This window comes from Festucalex cinctus, chromosome 11 (assembly GCF_051991245.1).
Source record: "Festucalex cinctus isolate MCC-2025b chromosome 11, RoL_Fcin_1.0, whole genome shotgun sequence".
In the NCBI taxonomy this organism is placed as follows: Eukaryota; Metazoa; Chordata; class Actinopteri; order Syngnathiformes; family Syngnathidae; genus Festucalex; species Festucalex cinctus.
In genome coordinates this window covers 22,959,340-22,977,646 of record NC_135421.1, presented here as the reverse complement: position 1 = coordinate 22,977,646, position 18,307 = coordinate 22,959,340, and the positions used below count along the sequence as shown (strand labels likewise).

General features: G+C 39.2%; 1 protein-coding gene across 2 annotated transcripts in view; it reads right to left on the bottom strand.

Annotated features, from left to right (window-relative positions):
* The window catches only part of abca12 (ATP-binding cassette, sub-family A (ABC1), member 12), a 65,617-nt gene that overhangs the window by 35,462 nt on the left and 11,848 nt on the right, over positions 1-18,307 (bottom strand). Inside the window, exons 15-35 of one of the 2 annotated variants that reach the window (XM_077535882.1) lie at positions 17,142-17,306; positions 16,850-17,061; positions 16,630-16,763; positions 16,393-16,507; positions 12,811-15,420; positions 12,144-12,256; positions 11,948-12,003; positions 11,023-11,150; positions 10,816-10,946; positions 10,476-10,618; positions 9,118-9,285; positions 8,567-8,784; positions 6,010-6,948; positions 5,271-5,377; positions 3,797-3,903; positions 2,686-2,885; positions 2,469-2,545; positions 2,134-2,264; positions 1,770-1,937; positions 355-519; positions 77-272 (exon numbers count right to left, since the gene is read on the bottom strand). In XM_077535882.1, coding sequence (XP_077392008.1) covers positions 77-272; positions 355-519; positions 1,770-1,937; positions 2,134-2,264; positions 2,469-2,545; positions 2,686-2,885; positions 3,797-3,903; positions 5,271-5,377; positions 6,010-6,948; positions 8,567-8,784; positions 9,118-9,285; positions 10,476-10,618; positions 10,816-10,946; positions 11,023-11,150; positions 11,948-12,003; positions 12,144-12,256; positions 12,811-15,420; positions 16,393-16,507; positions 16,630-16,763; positions 16,850-17,061; positions 17,142-17,306 — 6,283 coding nt within the window. The remainder of the gene's footprint in view (positions 1-76; positions 273-354; positions 520-1,769; positions 1,938-2,133; positions 2,265-2,468; positions 2,546-2,685; positions 2,886-3,796; positions 3,904-5,270; positions 5,378-6,009; positions 6,949-8,566; positions 8,785-9,117; positions 9,286-10,475; positions 10,619-10,815; positions 10,947-11,022; positions 11,151-11,947; positions 12,004-12,143; positions 12,257-12,810; positions 15,421-16,392; positions 16,508-16,629; positions 16,764-16,849; positions 17,062-17,141; positions 17,307-18,307) is intronic. The other variant, XM_077535883.1, reaches the window with a different exon arrangement.

Here is an 18,307-nt window from a genome sequence, read left to right as displayed (position 1 = left end):
GACACATTGTATCCTTCTCCCCAACGAGACTGCATAAATACATTGGCAACGAAAGACCCATGTTTTCCCAACATACTGGCATTTCGTGGAATCTTGAACCTGTCAATCATCTCCTCCCTCTTACTGCTGTCAAAGGAGGATGGGTTGAAGTATGAATTGGTTGGCAGTTTGGCGAGTCCAAAGATAGGCAGGATACCGTGATTGCACATTGCTTGAGTCATGGTGACAAATGTCGCTTTGCTAGAGAGGTGCGACTTCATGTGTCGTGTAGCCTGGGTAAAAAATCAAACATCATCCAGGAATTATTTACAAACATGTTAAGAAACATGCTTTTAAAAAATGAATTCCACGCACATGGTAAAACTCAGAGTTGGCCATCAGATTGAGTTCTTTAAAGGAGATCATGTAATTATGCAGCTGATCGATGGCAGGAAGGATTTTGTTCATCATGTGGATGATATTGCTGGCCATCTGAAGCATAACTCGCAAAAGGCTCTGAACTTCATCTGACAACACCATCTGAAAGCAAAGAGCAGTTCCACGGTATTAATTTGTTATAATGTTCCATCTCCTAAGGTAACTGTGCATACTATATTGACTTTTATGTATATATTTGCATACATTTTACCTAACATTACAGAGTTCATGTGATGTGATAACGACAGGGTCCCATTTTTATATTTTTCCTTTAAAAATATTGACACATTTTCTTGTGTCCTTCGCAAAAGTGTGCTTTTTCTCAGAGAACAAGCACCATCGAAGAAAAGAAAAGTAAAAGGATTGAATGTGAAGTTACAATTCATTTCAGCGTGACAAACTGAATGTGATGTGATGTCCCAGCTAGCTCATCTAAAGGGTTGTTATGAACCAGTCAATGCATTAAATAAAAAATAAAATTAGCCACAGGTGTGCGATTTAAATGTAGATTTCCTATATTCTTTTGGCTGGTATCAATATACACTGGCAGGGGACATTTTTAGTCAAGCATTCATATGAATACTTTTCTAAAATGAAATAAGCTGAATGTGAAAAGGCACATACCGATCGTCATCATCTCAGAAAGTGTGCCTTGTTGATGCTGTGACATTTTCTGGATGCAAAAATGATGAAATAGTTCAAATGTCATGATAAAAAAAAAAAAAAAAAAAAAATTGTTACTGGCTGACTCATAAGGTCTTACAAATGAATCCGAGGTTATCGGCGCTCAGTGAAATGAAAATATGCACGTTTTAATTTGAGCCAGATTTTTAATTATTCATAAGATTATCACGAATTAGCCAAATCCAATGTGACCCGCAAGCATTAACGTGTCATTTTAGACATAATAAATTGCGATTTTCTAAAATGAGAGATTCTAGAATGAATGTTTTTTTTTTTTTTCTACTGGCACTGAGACACCACAGCAAATGAGGATTTTCGAAATCAAGATAAGCCGGTGTTTAGCGTTCAATGGAGAACCCATTAAAACACAAAAAGGAACTTGCACATAGCTCATTAAAATGGAGACTGAGACAGAAAGGAACTGACCAATAAGTTTTTAAAATGGAGACTGTGTTTTAGCTCAATAAGGAAAAATTCCAGATTTACATATATCATTTACCAAGAATCAAATAGAATCAGCGAGTCATGTTGAAAAAGCAGCATGAGAGAAAATGGAAAATGTTTCTTGCTGGGGAAATACACATCCATCCTTTTCCCCATTTACCTTTCCCACAAAATCAATACTAAAAAAAATGACATGATTAAGCCATTCATTCAATCAGCCTTACTCTGAAGATGAACTTTTCCAGGTTCACGTGGCGCATCATGAGCACGGAGAAGATGTACCAGTCTTCAGCGGACAGGGAGCAGAATGTTTGGAACACAAGATGATCCGGGTGTATGCTCAGACGTTCGGGGGAATCGCAGTGACGCAGATTCAGCAACCAAGACAGGATCTGTGTCGAACGCATGAAAGTGGTAAAAACAAGGACTGTATAAAAAGATATCTACCGTGACAAAAATAGCACAATAAGGATTATGAGACAAGTTCATACAAAAACAGAATGAAAAGAGGGGGGGAAAAAACCCATGCTAGATTTGGTGGGGCACTGTGGCTCCTGCCCCTCTTTTATAGAATCCCCCACTACTCACCTCTAAATTGTTGGCAGGCAAAATTGTGTCCATGAGTATCTGGAGAGCATACGGATTGAAATCCATGTGCTTCTGAACATCGTGGAAAAAAGCGCTTTCATTCTGCAGCATCTCGCCAACTGTTATCTCCTCTGCAAGATAACGTAAATGCTGCAATTTCCATCATTGTTTCCTTCCAATACTGATAATATTAAATTGGACATAAAACAAACACCATCAACAAAAAGTCCATTTTATGAACAAAAATGTTTTGACAGCTTGTGATTTGTCAATAAGCCCATTTTGATGAAGTGCAATGTGTAAATCATATTGGAAATGCAAATAAAGTGTTTCACCTTGAGATGTAAAGTTGATGTTGAGAGAACTCAGGCTGCTGGTGTCAATGCCAAAACTCTGACTGAGCACAGCGGACCTATTATAAACACACGGACATGCATGTATTATCTCCACTTAATATATCATTTAAATAAAATAAATAGTTATTCCGAACACAAAGAGATGTCAAATAAATAGGCATACAGTATGCTGTAGTAAGAACAAACAAAACTGTACCAGTCGGTGTCGTCGTCATAGGTGCTGGGGTCTCCGACTAACGTGAAGAAGATGGCGTCATTCAGATCTGTGGTGTTGACCTGAACAGCCTGCAACAAGACCTGCAGGCCTGGTAGAAGACCGTAACACAGTTGACCAGGCTCCATGGCGAAGGCGCCCAAGAGGTGATCGCCAAACTCGGTTTGCTCCATTTTGCACACCTGAAATCCACCAGCAAACAATTGCCATCAGGAATTGCCAGGTATGTCCGACGAACAAGTGCAACAACCCTCATACTATGAAACCCTAATCCTATTTTGAAATCCTATTTTGACCTGTTAAGTTGGGTTCATGACCGTGAGGTCAAGAGTCTGTTTTGAACTGATGTAACTAGCATCTAGTTTCAACTGGTTTTAGGCTATGTGATGTTATGTGATGTCAAGGGCTATGTGATGTCAGAGAATCTTTAATCACTTTACCTGGTCAACAGCCAATTAGATAATTCCATGTCAGTCCTGTTACCCACATGTCTAGCCGCAACCAATCAGATCGATTCCTTGTCTATATAAGCCTTTCCTGTCTTTGTTGGATTATTACCTCTGTTCCTCTGTGCAACTCTCTTTGTTTCTCAACTAGTCAAGTTTTTTTCCATGCCTCTCGATGTGAATAAATAGTTACAATCTTATTTGTGTCTGCGCTTTGGGATCCAACCTCCAGCTCATGACATATACAGTGTTGGAGTAACACTTGTTTGCTGTGTACCCTACTTTGAAGCCTTACTTTGAACCCTACTTTGAAACTCTCATCCTACTTTGAAACCCTAACCCTACTTTGGAAGCCGAAACCTATTTTGAAACCTTACCCCTAATTTGACCCTGCTTTGAAACACTACTTGCAAACCTGAGGTCACCCATTTTGATGTTTGCACCCTGCTGTTATAAACTGAATTTAAAAAAAAATGTTTGGACGTCGTTATCTTTGCAATGGCAAAAATGTCTTGTTGTTCTACTGGATCTCATTGGATTGTGAAGGTGTACAAAAATGCAGTAGATAATGAACTATATGAAAGGTGTTATCTACAGTTACTCATTTAATCCTTATTCTACATTCTGAGTTACTATTTTAAAGAGACCTGATATCTCAGTTGATCAAGATGTTCTGCGAAAAGTGGATCACTCAGGTCGCTCCGAACAAGCAGAGTAAGTGTCTGAAGGATCTGTTGTAGGTTTATCAAGTTCTCTGCAATGAGAAAAAAAACAACAACAAATATGTAATGAGGAAAGATTAGAAAGCAGAACAAAGAGAAAGAGGAATATTATGCATTCGGGTCTTGACATGTGAAAAGGTGACACATAACATTCCACTGGGGCTTCATTACAACTCAGACTGTTGTTGGCGAGCATTGTTAGGCAATATGCTGCAAATGATCCGCTTGTAGAAAAAAACCTGGATTGGAACGATGGGAACAGATGGGGTCAGTGGGATGTCAATGATGTCACGAATTAAAACAAATCTGACAACATCCAAAAGATGCAATGACAGAATGTGTAATTACACTGAAATTAGACAATCTTGAATTTTATAGTGGTCGACACCTCACAAGGACAATTAAAACGCGTGTAATACTGTGGAAAATGTACACAAGCGCGAACATTGTGGCCGCGCTGTAAAAGAACCATTATCTCACAAGCCCAGACGCCAATTAGAAAGGAGGTCATAGATGTGCACTTTGGTATGTCAGTTCGAGGTGAGATGTTTGGCCAGGGCTGACAAGATAATTGTTTGGATTCTATTTTGTTAATGAGATTTTAAAACGTGCTGAGTGGCTTTCAATTAAAGCCTCAGACTCAGTGGGAGCGCCGGCTAAACAGGATCGAAGTCATATTCGTCATTTCCCTACAGGGAGTTAAAAGTTGAAAAGAAGCATTGATTTGAGAAAAAAAAAATAAAAAATCCTGTTTCGCAATACAGTTGTCCCAGAAAATGTATTGCTAATCCAATATTTATGGTGGATCGACTGGACACTTCATTAAATATAGCAAATGCTTTTTCACTTTAGATTTATTTTGTGGTTGTAATTCGCCACTGTATCGAACCGTATTTGGTCATATTAATAAGGGATGTTTCTAATAGGGGTGTCAAAATTAATGCGTTAATTTTGTGTTAATTTAAAGTTCCTTTAATGTGTGATTAATTATAACCCCTTACTTGGAAAGCCTGTCCCGGGGGAATTCTAGTCACAATGTCGCAGAAATGTCCATGTCAAAATTGTAGTAAATTTAATAATAATGCATATATTTGTGGAGACTGGGGTCAATTTGTATTTTACAATTTTAAAAATGTGCAGAATTTCAAAAGTTAATTAATGTTAAAGATTAGTTTGCTCTTACTATGAAAAGAAAAATGCACTGAGCTGTAACCAACATCTTACAAATGCAATTATGCCATCTCGTGGCAGAAAAATGACCCCAACACAAATTAGTATCACACGTTTTTTACAGTACAGTACATCTTTTTAATTTTAACTCAATTTTATGAATAATTTTGAAATTACTGTACTATAATATGCAGATCATTTCAACAGAGGATGTGAAAGTCAAAGTTACCTTGAGATTCACTGGCAAGAGCTGTGATCATATTTTTAAGCAGAGCAGCGAATGGAAAGCTATCCGGCAGCAAATCAACAGCATCCTTCAAGAAAGCCAATGATGACCTAGGAAGATAAGAAACAAAATTTCTGTGCAGCGCTCGCAATTAAACAAAACTGGCTCTCTTTTATATCCTTCTGACTACCAGGAAAAAAAATTGTCCAATCATGTTTATTTTGATATTCCGCAATCTTTTTGAAGTAACTGGAATACTGCAAAATAAATGTTTGGAAAAAATAAATAAATTATTTTTAAGCTATGATGTGTCCACTACAGAGGACATTTTTTAAAACTTAAATGCTAGGCTCAAAATATAGTTAAAATAATTCAAACAATACTTTAATGTGTTCTTAAGAGTCTTAAAGAAAACATGCTGACAACATTTAAAACCTAAATTTGTTCAATAAAAAGTGTTATACACTTACTTTTCCTCTTCCCTAAAAAGTGATTGCACCGAGGGAAGCCATTTTTTTATGATGCAATCAAAGGTAGCAAAGCCCCACCCCCACACATTTGGTATAATTGGAAAGCTCTGGATGTCCTCTATAGAGCACAAAATGAGTTAATTCAATTGTATCCACTGGGTGGGAGATATTCAGGTTTAAAAATGTCCACTACAGAGGACAAATTTGAATTGCTGGTAGTCAGGAGGCTATTTCACACATGTGTATCAGTTGCCAGTTAAAATGACACTCACATCTGATCGGAACTGGGGAGGGTGGCGAAAGAGAGGACCCCAAGGGCGGCATCGATGGCCTCTTCCCGCGAGCCGTTCAAAGTCCACGGCATGCCCCGTGTCGATCCCTTCATTACAGTGTTCAGATCGGGATCGGAAAAGAACATGTGAGCCGTCTCCAGGATTTCCTCTTGAGAAGGGACCGACATGGCGCCGAACATGGCTGGGTAGTCAAAGCAGACAAAGTAGACAAAGTCTAGGAAGTCGTTCAGAGGGTACACCTGGGGAATCATCGGGGCCTCTCGTTTGCGGCGGATGTTCAACGCGTGGCTGCTACCAATGAGCTCGCCCAGATTGTGGTCCATTGACATCAAAATCTCACTGCTTAACAACTGCCTCAGCATAGCCACGATGTTTTCAACGAGCTCTTCGACGGGGTGCGCGATCTCCGGAAGATCGACTCCCATCTGAGCCAGGGTGGACAATAAATGTCCGAGGAGTTCCGATATCTTGGGCAGAGCCTGGGTCAGAAGGTCTAGTCCGGATTCATTTGACGACGCTAACCATGCAGACATTTCAATCACCTTCTGCGCTAATACTTTTCCAGCATCGGAGGCCAGAAATTGCTCCAGGGCTTGGTCAACCATCGGATCATCCCCGAATACTTTCAGGTGGCTCGCGGCTTTCACAGCATCCCTTATCATGTCGAGGAAAGATCCGTTACTGATCCCAGATAAGTCGCCGCCCACCATTGAGAAGATATCGTCTAAGTCGATGTCGACACAGGAGAGGAAGATGGTCGCTGCCTCAGTGAAGACGACCTGAGATGAGCCGGTGTCTTGAACGAGGTGGAAGTTGTTCAGGATGTGGCTTAGTGCCTCCTCCATGGCATCCGTGCACGGCTCGAGCATGGGTGCCACTTGAAGCAACTCGTCTGACAACACTTTTAGAGAGGATAAACTGCGGAGGAGAAAAGTTCAATATCAATGAATCTCACTGCAAGAAGAAAGTTTGGGGAAAAAAGGAGTGAAATGTCTGTGAGGAAGCAGTTCTATGGGCAGCTGGGGATTCTTTTGTAGGCCAAGAGATTTCTTTTTTTTTAATTCCAAAGATTATTAGTGTTCTTTCAGTGCTGGCCAAAGTAATAATTCCTCTATCATTAATATTCATACAGCTGCTAGTTTCCCATTCCCGTCCCTGACAATAAAAAAAAGAATATTTGCACTGTGATTCCTGATCTTTTCCCCTTGTAATCTGACCCTGATGAATTTGCCGCAATGTGCCGAGCATCATTATCACTGTGCATAGCTCGTTATTGCAGCCAGTACATTTTTTGTAATATACGTAATCTCAATATAGTGTGTCATGTGGTTCACTTTTCACGGCCTCGCTGTTTCGTGGATTTTTTAGTGCAATTTTGCATGTGTTTTTTTTTTTGGAACCTAACCATCAATTCATTACTACAAGACCATATTATATTAGGTAGTGTGTAAGTCAGTTTAAAGGGGAAGTCAACCTTAAACATTTCTTGACTATAATATGTTATATGTGACCTCACTAATCTAAACATGACATTCTGATTATTATTACATTTGTGGAATATGAGTTATGAAGCAAAATCTAGAAGTTTTTATCCATCTCAGGGGGGCGGCCATTTTGCCACTTGCTGTTGACTGAAGATGACATCACACTTGCTCAGGCAGTGACCAATCACAGCTCACCTGTTTTCTGAAGCTGAGCTGTGATTGGATGTTACCAGAGATCTGACCAACTGTGATGTCATTTTCACTCGACAGCAAGTGACAAAACGGCCGCCTTCTGGTATTGATAAAAACTGCTAAATTTTGCTGCCTAACTTATATTCCACTAAAGCAATATTAACCAGAATACCCTATTTAGATTGTCAAGAATTTTTGGGGTGGATTGACTTCCCGTTTAAACTTTAAACGTTTAGTGTATGCAGAGAAAAAATATTCACATTTCTTCTACTGATCAAACTACTATGTGTAAGAAATTGCTGATACATTATATTTCATTTTATCATATTCAGTAGTGTTGTCTATGCTTCATGAGCAAGAAGAACAAACAAAGCTCTTTTTTCAACCTAACGAACAAAAAAAAAAAAAAAGACATTTAACAGAGATAAGTTAGGCCAATTGCGGTTGACGTTTTGATTGATTGCGATCTTGGGGGCTTAAGGGGCAGAAACAAACAGAAACGTAAAACACTCAGCATTAACGACAATGGCGAGATTCAGAGACTTATGTTATTTACCATCTGTGGCCTCATTGCAGAGAAGTTTATGTTGTCAGTTACAAGAAGGATTTGTGGCGAATAACGTGTGTTGTGCAAGTCTAAAATACACCAGATTCTGTGTTCAAAAGCTGTTATTATTGCTATTAGATAACCGAGCACTTGTATATGAAAATTTATAACGGGAACACGCTGTTTGATGGCATAAAAGTCAAGCTAACTCTTAAGTACAGGAGTTGCATCAGTATTTATACTGTTTTAAAATATTTGCCCTTCTACACAAATAGTGTGAATATTTTTGTGATCTTATTATGAGTGCAGTCACCTGTTTTGCAGCTGCGTGACTTGGAGCTGCTCGTCCCAGTGATGCTGAGCGCTAGCGCTTAACGGCTGGCCCAGCAACTCAAAGAATAGACCGGAGACATTTGTGAAGATCTGCTCCATCACATGCCATTGGTTTCTGTTCACTTGATACAGAGATTTTGTAGCATTGACGATCCGGGCAGCGGCATCACCAGCGGTGATTGCTTCCAAATCCATGTGCTGAAGGGGGAAAAAAAAAAAAAAAAAATGTTCAAAGTGTTGTGTGTGTCAACATTGCCACCTAATGGTAAAAATGTGACCAGCACTGTAATGGTACATTTCTTTGTGAAGTCATGAGAAGTCATGGTCACACGCCTCCTCGTTTCTGATATGATCTGATCAAATACGTCTCTTATTGAAATGTGCTGGCACTAAATCCCCTTGCTAAATGAATGTGACTTGGAAAGATTAAAAAAAAAAAAAAAAAAAAGGAAATAAATCCAACCCAATCTCCTTCAGGATTTCATCTAACTTCCTGATGTAGGTTAATCAATTTCTATTTGCTGTACTCACACTCACATCCAGATGGTGGCAGACATAATGAGTCGCAGCATACATCTCCAAAATAGGCTGCAGGCTGATGTTGCACCACGTTTCAATAGCGCCACGGCTTAAACCGGCCGCAACCCTGACTGGCTCCCATGCTTTCACAGCTTCACTGCACTCCAACGTTCCATTCGCCTAAAAGAAATGCAAACAAAATGTGTCAATCACCTCCCATGTTTTGCTACACGTTGTCATCTTTCATCGCATTCCTCGAGTGAGGAAACCAGTTCTGTTGGCGAGGCAGTGACGGACACAAGCGCAACAATACACAACAAAGAGTCTGGGTGAAAGGCTGGGGCGCAGGTGGATACTTGATAATCTCTCTTCGTGCGACGCACAATGTAAATGGCACAAGAATCACACAGGTATCACCGCTTCACATCACTGGACACCCACACAGAGAATGAATGCAAAAGGTTTTCAGACTAGGTGTGTCTCTCCAGAGCTATTTACAGTTCTTTACAAAAGTTTTGGAATGGCAAGATCTTTTTTTTTTTTTTTTGGTATATACCAAAGACATTTGGGTTTCAGATCAAAAGATGAATATGAGTCAAAATTTCAGAATTCTAGCTTTTATGTAATGGTATTTACATCTAGACGAGCACAGGGTTGCTCAGGACATAGTCGGTTTTCGCTGGTTTCACCTTCAAAATGGTTTGCTTTTTCTCTCATAAGCAGCGTTCTGGTCTTCATGTTAGCTTAACAGCAAATGCAATTGTTACAGGTGAAACAAAAAGTTCAAAAAGCAGAATCTAATGTTTAAGTAATCAATCTAAAAGGCAACACTGGAGCAACTCGGAACATCCTTCACTCATGTGTTCCAATACTTTTGCTCACTTGAAAAGTGGGTGTGGCCGATACCGATTATTTGTAGTCAAGATGCCAATAACTGATATTTGTAGCCGATATTCATTTTCATTAAAAGGGAAAATATTGGCGTAAAAAATTTAAAAAATAAAAACTCCACCTTTTTTTTAAATTTTTTTTTTAAGCCATATATTTATTGAACAAGGTTCGTAAAATATTGGAGTTTAAAAAAAAATCTTAGTCAATAGACATCTTTGTTTTACAAATCTAACAAAAAGGGATCTTCCAGGGCAAGTAGCATGTCTTAAAAAGTTTTTAACAAGAGTTCTCTCTGCAGTGTGTCAAATTTAGAACACATATATTTTCACTTAACCAGGACTTATTAAAAAAATAAAATAAAATAAAATACAAACACACAAGAAACCGAATACAGTTTATAATGGATTAAGTTAAGTCTCCTGCAGCAAATGACAATGACTCAACATATTGCTCTCCTGTGGACAAAGGATGGCCTTTACCTGCTCGACTGCCAGCAATGTTTGTTGTATGGCAGTCGGAATTCTTTCCGAGATCTCCGACAAGTTAAAATGACTGGTGTTCACAGTCTGTGCAATTTCTCTCATCAGGGTCACCACAGGCTCCGCAAGGCTTAGTATCATCACTGTGAAAAAGACAACATAAAAGGGTTGATGAGTCAGACTCTTCAAAAACACTACGTTGCGAAAGTATGTTTTGGTATTTATTCAACTTTGCAACAAATGTTCAAAATGTAACCTGCAAATAATCAAACTGTTTTATTATTTTATATAACGTATACAAATGCAGAACCAAACGTTTAATGCCGAGCGGTTTACTCACTGTTTTCTGCTTGCTTGGTGTTTACCATACATTCGATGATATTTTCAAAATAAGGGATAATAGCCGTGACATTGTCCCATGGTTGCATTTCACTGACTGTTGACAGTACAGCCTCCAACATCTTTTCAAGCCTGTGCCAAAACAAAATGACTATAACTCAAAAGCAGATTTAAATACCCCTAATCATTTCAGTCAGATTAAATTTACTTATGCCACGTCTCTTGGTTAGCATGTCCAGTCAAAATCTGTTCAAGTACTGCACAGAGATGGGATAAGGCGTCCACAGATGGAGTCATAGTACCGAAGCCTGGACCATACATAAAAATCTGCCAAAGCTGTATAAAAAAAAAAAAAAGGAAAAAGTTAATTCAAATGATCTAGTATTGCACAACATATACAGAACAGGTTGTAATTGTGGTAATGCTGAAGCATTCCCACATATGTTATTGTGATTTGTATTCTCCACACTTTTTTGCCGCGTAACAACTCCCACTTAATACTTCCAATTTACATTGGTCAAATTTCAACTAGCTTCAAAAATTGACGCCTCCCGGGGTATAGATATCGTCTGATTCTACATTACTTACAGTATTTGCACAATTTAACATTTAATATCAACTTTTCCCCATTCATTTTCAATGGGACAGACATTGAACTTTTTTTTTCGCTTTCCACGCCCACTTCCATACGTATAACTTATCATTACCAGGTGTTTGATACTGCTCGGTGGCAGAGTTGTTAACCAGGGGCCTATAATTTCATAATGTATCTCTCAATTTACTTCATAAGCATTCCACATGCATTCAAATCTTAGCCTTCAGCATTCAGCATTCCCACGCAATTTCTCCAGAATTTGCACTTAGTCTAGTTAATGAATTGGTTGAATTAAAAAAAAATGACTAAAAAATTACCAGTTAAATTGCCTGCGACTCAGTTACATTTCAGAATGTTTGTGACTCATTTGCAGTTAGGTGTGGTTCAGATGGGGGCTGTCAGGCGAGCACAACAAAGACGACATACAGATGGTATCAAGATATTACTCCTTGTGATCGCCTTAGCAGTTTGCACGTCCTACACGCAAAACACCAAACTTGTCTGGAATGTGTGCGCGGAGCTCCTTTTGAAGTCTTACCTGGTTAAAAATCCCTGTCAGAATTGTTTTTGTTTCATTTTCTAAGCTCGTGTTGCCTGAAAAAAAAAAAAAAAAAAAAACACTGAAAACAGAAACTTTAAATGATAGTTGAGCTACAACCTAACATATATTTATTTATTTATTTTTACGAATGCAATGGAAGAATCCATCAGAGTTCAGATTGAGGTTGATTTACCTTGGTTGGAGTCCAAGATGACGTGAGTGATGTTGATGATAACAGAAAAATAGTACTGAGCGTCGCTGTTTGGTGGCAAGAGGCTCTGAATTGTCTTCATTTGGTTCAAAATGCTTAAAAAAAACAAACAAAAGAAGTGCAATATTCCCATTGTACATTATCAGACAAAAGAAAATTGCTGCATGTGTGATGTAAGTTTTTTTGGTCAGAGAGACAGTAGGACTATATGTACAAAAAAACCCATTTTGGCTTAAGATATCATATACCAGATAAGTATTCATTAAAGTGGAAGTCAACTGTAAACATTTGACAATATGTTATATGTGACCTCACAAGTATAAACATGACATTCTTATTAATATTATATTTGTGGAATATGCGTTATGAAGCAAAATCCATCCGTTTTTATCCATCTCAGGGGGCGGCCATTTTGCCACTTGCTGTCGGTGACGTCACAGTAACAACCAATCACAGCTCGGCTTCAGAAAACAGGTGACCCGTGATTGGTTGTTACATGAGACCAAAATGGCCGCCTTCTGATACTGATAAATACTGCTGGATTTTGCTACTTAACTCATATTCAACTAACGCAATATTAACCAGAATGCCATATTTATACCAGTGACTTTTTTGTCTAAACTACAGCAAAACTGAAAATGGCACTCACATGAGATTCCAGTTGTCTGGTCCATTGGCAATGGCGATGGTCTCAAAATAATTGGTGACTACTTTGAGACCAGCGAGCAGATAGACACCGACGTCATCCGGCATCAATTGTTGAACAACAATTTGGGTTCTATTGAGGACGTCCAGGGTGAGGTTGAGTGATGCGGAAAAAGTCAAGTTCTGTTCGACAAACAGGACCAATGAACTGTGGACAATCTCCTGGATGTGTTCCTGCGCGGACTGTGGCAGTGGGGCCGTGTGTTGGCTCAGAATTGGCATGAAACTTTGGACTGCTTCCATGATTGCGGCATACAGGTGGTCAAACTGTTGATCTCCTGGTTGCTCTAACACCATAATAGCTTCGCTTAGGGACTGGGTGACATTGCTGATGATGTAGTGGTAATCCAGTTGTTCAACAGTGAGATGGTTAACCATCGTCTGCAAAAGGAGGTGAAGGTCTTTTACAGGCGTGGAAACATTCGTGGAAGGGTTTCCCCAGTGGAGCATACTGGTGAAGAGTGTTGTGACATTGGGCTCTGCCATCCATGCATGGATAAGATCGAGATAGATTTGAATTTGTTCCTCAACTTCATATAGCGTGGCTGTGTTGGGGAACGGCACGGTGCCAAATGTTTGAAAAGACTCATCTTGAACTTGAATGTTAACCACTATATAGTCCAGAATCTGCTGCAGAATCTCAATAGTCGCTTGGCCGATTTTGATCACGTCTGCGCCATACTTTGGTTGCTGGAAGTGGCCAATCCGGTTGCTAATAAACACGGTCAAATTTGTCTGCGCTATTTGCAGCGTCACTTGTAGTTGTGTGAGGCGCAAAAAGGGGTGGAGCAGATCCGACACGAAGCTGGCGCTCGTCACGTTTTCCAACCGTTGCAAATACCAATGTAGGATTTGCAAATATTGTATCGTGACTTCCTCGGTGTACGGTACTGACATGGCATCAAGGATGTGGTTCAAGGGTTCGGGGTCAGCGGCTAGCTTCAACAGGCCTTCCATCACTCTGATTTCTTCCATGATTTCTGGAGTACTCAGATTGTTCATCTGGAGGTTGGTCTTAATATTGTTCAGGGTGTTGTTGAGAACGCGTATAACAGGCATATGCGCATCGGAGCTAAAATTGACGTGGAGGAGGTCGGTTGTGGTTTTATTGACAACGAATGGGACAAGGGAAATGATAGATGCATAATTATGCAGAGCAGGTATGTTCGTCACAAATTTACTGGCCTTGTCTATTAATCCCATGACACACTGGGCTGTCACTGATGTGTTGTGCTGTTCAAAACACTGTGGAACATTGGCTATATCCATTACATTTACTAACAGCTCATTAACATTGGCAGGTCCTGCAATGTGAGCGATGTCGTTTAGTTCTTCAAGGGTGATGCTTGACTGTCTCAGAATATTCTGGAAGTGAGAGACTGTTCCGATCGGTGTTGCTACAACCAGCCTGACGAAATGAAGAGTCTGATTGAACACCCTGACGTAGGCAGTATCGTTCGGAGACAAAAAGAGTGAAAAGAAAGCAGATCCAACCTCTTCATATTCATATGCCCCACTCTGCAGAAACTTGCTGGTAAGGTTAATGGTGACATTGGCATCGACCGAGAGCATCACGTTGACAATTTCATCCAAAAATGTGAACAATTCCGAGATCCCAGATGAACAGTTCTGTTGTGACGCACATGAAGACAAGTGATACTGCAATACTTTGAAATCTTGATAACACAACGCAGCTTTTGCTTGGAATTCTGGTGGTAAGAATGCAAGAAATTTTTGTATCACCAGATCCAGGGCAGCTTCCGGGCCAATCTGAGCGAGGTTGTAAAGGCCCTCAGGGGTGAGGAGGTTGAGAAAATCAGCAGAAACTTGGTGGAGGTCAGCAACTTCTGATGTGCTCATTTGCCCATTAGGCAACAAGACTTGTTGGATTCGGCGCAGCTTAAACAGGGACACCATAAATTCTTGAAGTTGATGAATATATGAAAGAATTATGTTTGTTGGGTCATCAACCACTTCATTGAGAAGCTCCATAGCACGAAGGATGGCCTCCACAATGCCTGATGAGGTTTGGCTGGTGAAAGGTTTTAAAGCATCTCTGAGATGAGCCGCTTCCTCTTGGTCGAAGTAGTTCGAATAGGTAAGCAGGGTGTTCCCCATCACATAGGAGATTGACATCGTGAGGTTAGCCTCGGAGGAAAGGAACTGCATTATCAACCGCTCCAATTCAGGCATTGCTGGGTCCGTCTCATTGAAGGTGAAAATGTGCTGGTTGCCTCGACCAAGCTTCACAGCCGCGTCAATAATGTTGGAGGCACTGATTGAGTCGCTGAGGAGCAGAGGCAGCAGTGGGGACAGACCGGTGGACTCAAATAGTTCACTTATGATGGGTAACATGACGTCCGGGTTTAAGATGTTCTGATCTGAGAGTGTGGTGACGGTCCAAACAAAGTTGTTCAGCTTGCTCATTAGGTTTATCAGGTATGCAGAAAGTGCATCTCCACCTTGAATTTCTTGCGTTAAAAATGAAGCTGATATATACTCAATGAGGTCCCCATATACATGCTGTAAGAGATTGACAGTTGCTTTGAGACAGCTGCAAAGGATAGAGAAAAACAGAAGAGACGGAAATACAGTTAGACAATAGCAGTCAGGAGTGTACTTGAGCAACAGCAAGAAAAAGAACAGTCTGGTTCGGAACTATAGTGCATACTCAGTTTGATAACTTTCGCTACCATTGTAGAGAGTTTTCTTTTTAAGATAAAACATTGGACTCGACAAGTCTTAGCAATATACTTGGAAGAAAACTTGACCTGTATTTTCACCCACATCAAAATTAAAAATGTAATAATAATGCATATATTTGTGGAGACTGGGTTCAAGTTGTATTTTATCATTTTAAAAATGTGCAGAATTTTACAAGTTACTTCATGTTAAAAATTAGACAACTCTTAATATGAAGAGAAAAATGCACTGAGTTGTCACCAACATCTTACAAACGAAATTATGCCAACTAGTGGCAGAAAAATAACCTCAACACAAATCGATATCACACACATTTTTTTACAGTACAGTACATCTTTTTGATTTTAACCCAATTTTATGATTTTTTTTTTAATGAAATTACTGTATCAATGACTAAAAGATGCTGCCACATTTCTATTAGTTTATTTTTTTCCACTTTTATGTTAACGAGAGTATGAAATTTTTTAAAAAGAACATTTTATTGTACATGTAATTCTGCATTTAGAACAGATATCAAATTTGCGATTAATTGTGAGTTCATTATTGAAGTCCGGCAATTAATTAATTTTAATCGCCTGACACCCATCATTATTATTATTATTATTATTATTATTATTGTTATTATTATTGTTATTATTATTATTATTATTATCATCAACATTATCATGAAATGGAAAATTATTATGACTTACTTCTAAATCACCAATTATTCTTTCTTGCTTGAAAAAGGACTATTTCATTCAAAATACCGTATGCATATTCAAAGGTTGGACATGGTGTTGTTGGGAGTTAGACATTCAGACAGGTGGAATTTGCCACTTACTTTAACAGGATGTCTTGGCTTGGCGACACCACAGCCTTAATGAGAGCTTCAACAAAAGTGTGCCAATCCAAATCGGTATCACAATCAACATTAAGGGTGAACATGTCAAGAGAACCTAAAGAGAAAGTTATCCATATTTACATCAAATCCAACTATGAAATTGTCAATCGCTGCAGCAGTGATTGAAAAAGAAAATGTTGCATGTAATGAGGGAGAACAGACAGGAAAGAGACTCACAGTTTGCTGGCTGAGTTGTGTTTCCAGGCCTGTAGTTCAAAACCCAGTAAATCATGTGGAAGTAGCTTTTCATCTCAGGCCACTGTGGACTCATCTCAACCTTTTCTCCCAAATTCACCATGAAAACAAAAACACTAAAAAGCAAAGAATGAAAAGTTATGAAGTTTTCATTTAAGCTGTATGAAGCGTCACTAAATTGGTAGATTCATTTTCTCCGGACCTTTGCAGAAGAGTCTCCGTAATATCTCCTGAGCTATTTCCCGGCAACCAATTGAGCCAATAATCTTCCCCTAGCTCTGAGGACAACCTGTGCAAAAAAGCTCCGAATTCCAAGGAGCTGTTACACAACTTGTGCCACTCGGAGAGAATCATAGGAAGAGTTACGTTGAAGTCTTTCCCTCCCTCAGTAAGGGTGCTGTATAGCTCTCCTCCCTATGAAGATCAGCATAAAATTATTTTTTTCTCCACTTTTGCTTTAGTTGAAAGGACCGAATGTTTCCAAAAAGTATTACTTTTTCAATCAACGGCATCCAGTCCACCAGAAGGAGATTCTCTAGCGTTGTAGCGTTCTCGCAGATGATAGACTTCCACACCTCAAACTTGATGGTCTCAGTTGACAAGAGCCACTGGAAGGGGCCCAGGGCATCCTCGCACGTAACAGACTGTGATGTCAGACTCTGTTGAAGCAAAAGAATGATGATTGTGCGGATTTAGTGCTGACTTTTTCTTTTGATGATTTTTCTTAACCCGATGTCTAGCCTTCTAGCCTTTGTCATTCACGAGAGTACTCAGTGTAAACAACAGATTTATTTGTTGGATCAAAAATAATACAAACAAACTGCAGTGATTTCTCACAATACAATGAGATTATTTTTTTATATATAGTTCATATATAAATTTAAAGGATACCCAGATGGTGAGAGAGGGTTAGGGTAGCGAAGGTAGTGAGTTAGAGGGGTAAAGGGGATGAACAGGAATCGGTGCTTTGAAATTACAAAGTTAGACACATTAGAGTATAATTTATGGGAATTAAGATACTTAAAGGTGGTAGCCTACACACAGATAATTTACCCCCCTTAAAAAAAATCAAAGTCAACAAAGTCTCAATTGTCAGACGTCAATAAAAATCACCGAACACAATTATCCTGTGCAGTGGGCTGTGTTAACTTCAGAAAACAGTGAAGATTAATCACCATGAATGTTTAAAGTGAAATATAACATACGGTCACAAACATTTGTGCTCAATATGTACTCGGGGTGGCGAAACCATAAACTGTGGGGATTCCCATCAAGTCTGGATTTCCACGCATTCTCCCATCAATTTAAGTTCTTTTCTTCCCCCAGAGGCAGTAATAAGTCCCGCATCAAGTACTTGAAAGTTTGGATGCAGTATCAATATATGCCACAAGTAAGAAAAATATTGGAAAAGAGACTTCCAGAAAGCTAACAATGCATGGAAACTAAACGGAAATCATCTTACTTCTTTTATTTCTTTGTCATTCATTTTCAATACTCATCTGAAATTGCAAGGAGAGATTTTGACTTAAACATGTTTCTGGCCCAAAATATTTTCTATAAGAAAAAAAAAATAATAATAAAAAAAATACACCCAAGACGTGACCGGCTTGTTAAATAAAAACACGGGCAGGGCTCCTAGTATTATTATTATTATTATTAT